The 3,954-nt window shown below is 35.5% G+C and overlaps 1 protein-coding gene across 1 annotated transcript; it reads right to left on the bottom strand.

The window, feature by feature from the left end:
- Positions 1 to 430: 430 nt before the first annotated feature.
- LOC126715233 (probable polyol transporter 6) lies at positions 431 to 2,651 on the bottom strand. Its single transcript, XM_050415742.1, has 2 exons — positions 2,238 to 2,651; positions 431 to 2,037 (listed from the first exon to the last, which is right to left on the bottom strand). The coding sequence occupies exons 1-2, from the start codon at positions 2,500 to 2,502 to the stop codon at positions 647 to 649; spliced, it is 1,656 nt and encodes a 551-aa protein (XP_050271699.1). The 5' UTR covers positions 2,503 to 2,651; the 3' UTR covers positions 431 to 646.
- Positions 2,652 to 3,954: the final 1,303 nt, after the last annotated feature.

Raw genomic sequence — 3,954 nt, 5'->3', positions numbered from 1 at the left:
ATTTTATTAATCACCACACAGTGATTTGGAGTACTTGTGCTTTGCATCTTGAAGTTAAAACATTTTCCAAAAACTTGGGCCTTCAAATTTGGGATCTATGATGGCATATGCTTGCATCCAAATGAGAATGGAAAACAATAATAGCAAATAGACACAAACACACAAATAAACTTGTATTTATTTTTTTTTTATAGGGATACATGCACCGCATTAACTCATATACAATAATAAGAAATACTGATTAAAAAAAGTAATAAGCAATGCTCCAAATACAAGCAGATCCGCTCATGGAAACAGCCAAATAAATTTAAGAAAATTCAGTTGTATTTGTAAGCTTTATCCAACCCTCGCAATAACACGTCAACCATCCAGATATCCTAATCAAAGAGTCCCGGCAATGCTAACACATCAAAATCCCAAAATTTATACATCCTATTCGAATTCCACTAATAAATTCCACTAAATCAAGCCCCTTCCTTTTCTACATATTTGCTAAAAAAATTTCCCAAATACCAAAGATGGCATGGCATGCCACAAGCCCACAACACCCTCAAGAAGAATTTGTTGTCCACTTTTAATTTTTACATGAAAAAAAAATAAAGGCAAGTAGGCATAACTTGGGTATGTAATATGGTCAATTTTTGTACTAAGAAACAAGGACTTTAGGGTTCTCAACAACTTCATCCTCAAAGAGAGCCTCAATCTCTTCCAAGCTCTTTCCTTTCGTTTCTGGCAAGTAGTAGTAAAAGAAAATAGTACCCACAACCATTATTCCCGCAAGAGCAAAAAACATTCCCCCAAATGATATCTCCCTAGAAATGCTTAGAAATGTCATGGCCACCAACCCACTCACCAACCTGTTCACTGATATAGCCAAGCTTGAACCTTGGGCCCTCAACCTCAATGGGAAAATCTCTGATGAGTAAACCCACGTTATGGGCCCTAGCCCAATAGAGAAGAAGGAAACAGCAGCGCACACAGCCACCACACACAAAGCAATCGCCCAGCCGGGTGAGCCATTAGAATACTCCAAATACTTAGAGCCCAGGCCTAGCCCAGCTAGTGAGATAGCCATGCCAGCTGAGCCTAACAACAATAGGGGCCTTCTACCAAACCTGTCCAAGAAGAGGGCTGATACCAAAACAAAAAAAGTCTTGGCAATACCCATGATGACTGTAACACCTACAAGTTGTTTCTTATTGTGAATCCCAGCGCCCCTAAACACTTCTGGACTGTAATACACAACTGCATCATTGCCAGAGGCTTGCATAAAAAAGTTAACCCCAATTGCAGATATGAGAATCCTGCGGACGGGCCTAGATGGTCTTAACAATAACTCTTTCCAAACACCTTGTCCACGCCAGTTACTTGAAGAAGCAGCTTGGCCCAAAGAGGAACTATCAGCTGGGCTTGTACTAAAAACGGAAGCAGCTTTCACTATTTCTGCAAGTCTCAGTTCAGCTTCTTCTTTAGTTTCTGAGGTCTTGATCAAAACTTGCCTTGCTTCACTTAACCTGCCTTTCACAACCAACCACCTTGGTGACTCTGGCATTGCCAATACACCTAGTGCCACAGCAATAGCGGGCAGCGCTGCAAGTCCAAGCATTAGTCTCCAATTTATGTGCTCTGGGAGACCTGATAAAGTATAGTTGGCAATGTAACCAAGCAGAATTCCAACATTGATGAAGACTTCAGGGAGGGAAGTGAGAAACCCTCGTGTTAGAGCTGGGGATAGCTCAGCTACATAAACTGGGGCAATCATAAGAGAGTAGCCAACACCAATGCCAGCAACAACCCTTCCAAGCATAAGAAACAGGAACGATGGGGCGAGACCCATAAGAAGCGCACCTATTAGAAATGTTGCTGCTGCTAGGATAATGGTGTAACGCCTCCCAATCCAATCAGAAGTCTTACCTGAGGCTAGTGATCCTATTAAAGAACACACATTTAGAGAACCCACCAAGATCTCTATTTGTGTTGATGAAATATCGAGGTTCTCCCTGATGTAAAGCACTGCACCACTCATTACCCCAATGTCTGCACATGGAAGATAAGATAAACCCCGTAAGTTACAAAACAAAATCTTCCAAAGAGAGGCCTTTAACTTGATAAACTTTTCAGATTAGATTCTTTCTTGGCTTGTTTTTGTGGACATAATGGAATTAATTGCAGAAAAATTATGGTAAATATGGAAAGCTAGAAATGATTTTTATATATAAAGTATAAATCAATCTTACCATAGCCCAATAAAATAGAGTTTGTAGAAGCCAAAATAGCACCACCAAGTGCATATTTGTTGAGATAAGCCTTTCTCTGAACTGGAGCACCTTCTAGGAGCTTGTGTTTTTGGGATTCAGCTTCAGTGGCCACCACATGTGATGCTCCTTTCCTTCTTCTCCCATTCTTCAGATCAGTTTCTACAGGCAAAGCAGATTCTGAATCAGGAAGTAGGTGGTAGTCCTCATGGTGCGTCTCTGGCTTCTGAGTAGAAAGGAATTGCATCTCCGATGAATATGGAATGCAAGTGTTTGGCTGATTCTAGAAAAGAAAAACACCTTCTAAAGGAGACGTCTTTCTGTACTTATATTTTATAAAGATAATACTATGAAGCCGGCCTTGTTTACCAAAAGACTATGAAGCCTTTTTAGTCCTAATATTAACTTAGTTTACTAAAATGACTTAAGTGAGCAACCAAAAGAGAGTTTTTTTTTTTTTTTTTTTTTTTTTTTTTTTTTTTTCCAAAAGGGAGTATTATTTTATTGGAAAACATTAAAAGATTAAAAACAAAAAAAAAATTATTAAATGCTTGTGAAATTTAGTAACGTAGTACTCTCTTTTTTTTACCAATTACTATTAGTATCAAATCAACAGGTTAATAGGGTTCAAAAAACAAACAATTTAATAAATAAATTTTTTAATTGTTTTTTTATTTTTTTAAATTAACACGTCAATTTATATAATCAAATTTTTTGGTAATATTTATATAATATAATTAATACTTTAATTCTAATATGTCTCAATTTTCTTTTTCTGGCCTGTTTCTCAACACAAAAAAAGAATAAAAGCTATTCATTTTCAGGGTAAAAATAATGGGGATTCAATTTTTACTATTTGACCAAATTATAGGTCATTGAAAATGCCGGAGAAAGAAAAGGAAAGAAAGCAAAGCATCTTTTTCTCTAAAAATGATGGAGAAGGTGCAAGCAATGATGACAAAGTGCCTTCGCCACTTTATCAAAAGACTCTTTCTCACTTTCACAAAAGTAGGCAGGCCACGATGCCTACACACGCCTCTTCAAATATTGCAAGTAATTCTGGTAAATATAAAATAAAAATATTGCAAGTAATTAGATAAGATCATCAGACAAACAACAATAAAAAAAAATAAAAAAGATTTTTGGTAACACCACAAAAAGACGAGGACCAGACAAGATTCTTTGATTTAATAATAAACTTAAAAAATTAAGAAAAATCTAATTCATAACTTTTATTACAATTCCTTACCTGAATAAATGGATAAAAAGTGGTAAATTTAATTGGTTAATAAAAAGTATTAAGTTAGCGAGAAAGCAATAAATATCAAATAACAGTTCACCACATAAAATTTTTTTAGCAAAAATTATAAGTTTATTTCTGGTAAAAAAAAAAAAAAAACTCTGAGATATTTGTTGTTACAAGATGAGCTGGATGTGTAGACGTAAAGTCACCATCAACCTGCTCATAAACAGGTCACTGAAACAGCAATTCATAATTAAAACATTTCCAGATTTAATTATTAATTTTTTATTGCGAACTTTTGTTATGTTTTTAGTTTTAACAATCCATTATGTCCCCCTCAAAAAAAAATAATAATAATCCATTATGTGAAAAAGACAAAATATATTAATTGCGTAAACGCCTTGTATTCAAACTTGTTAATTTCTTAGCATATTCTCATTTCCCACGCGAGAAAGA

The sequence above is a fragment of the Quercus robur genome, chromosome 2 (assembly GCF_932294415.1).
Source record: "Quercus robur chromosome 2, dhQueRobu3.1, whole genome shotgun sequence".
Lineage (NCBI taxonomy): Eukaryota > Viridiplantae > Streptophyta > Magnoliopsida > Fagales > Fagaceae > Quercus > Quercus robur.
The sequence above is the reverse complement of the archived record's forward strand: the minus strand, read 5'-3'. Positions and strand labels throughout refer to the sequence as shown.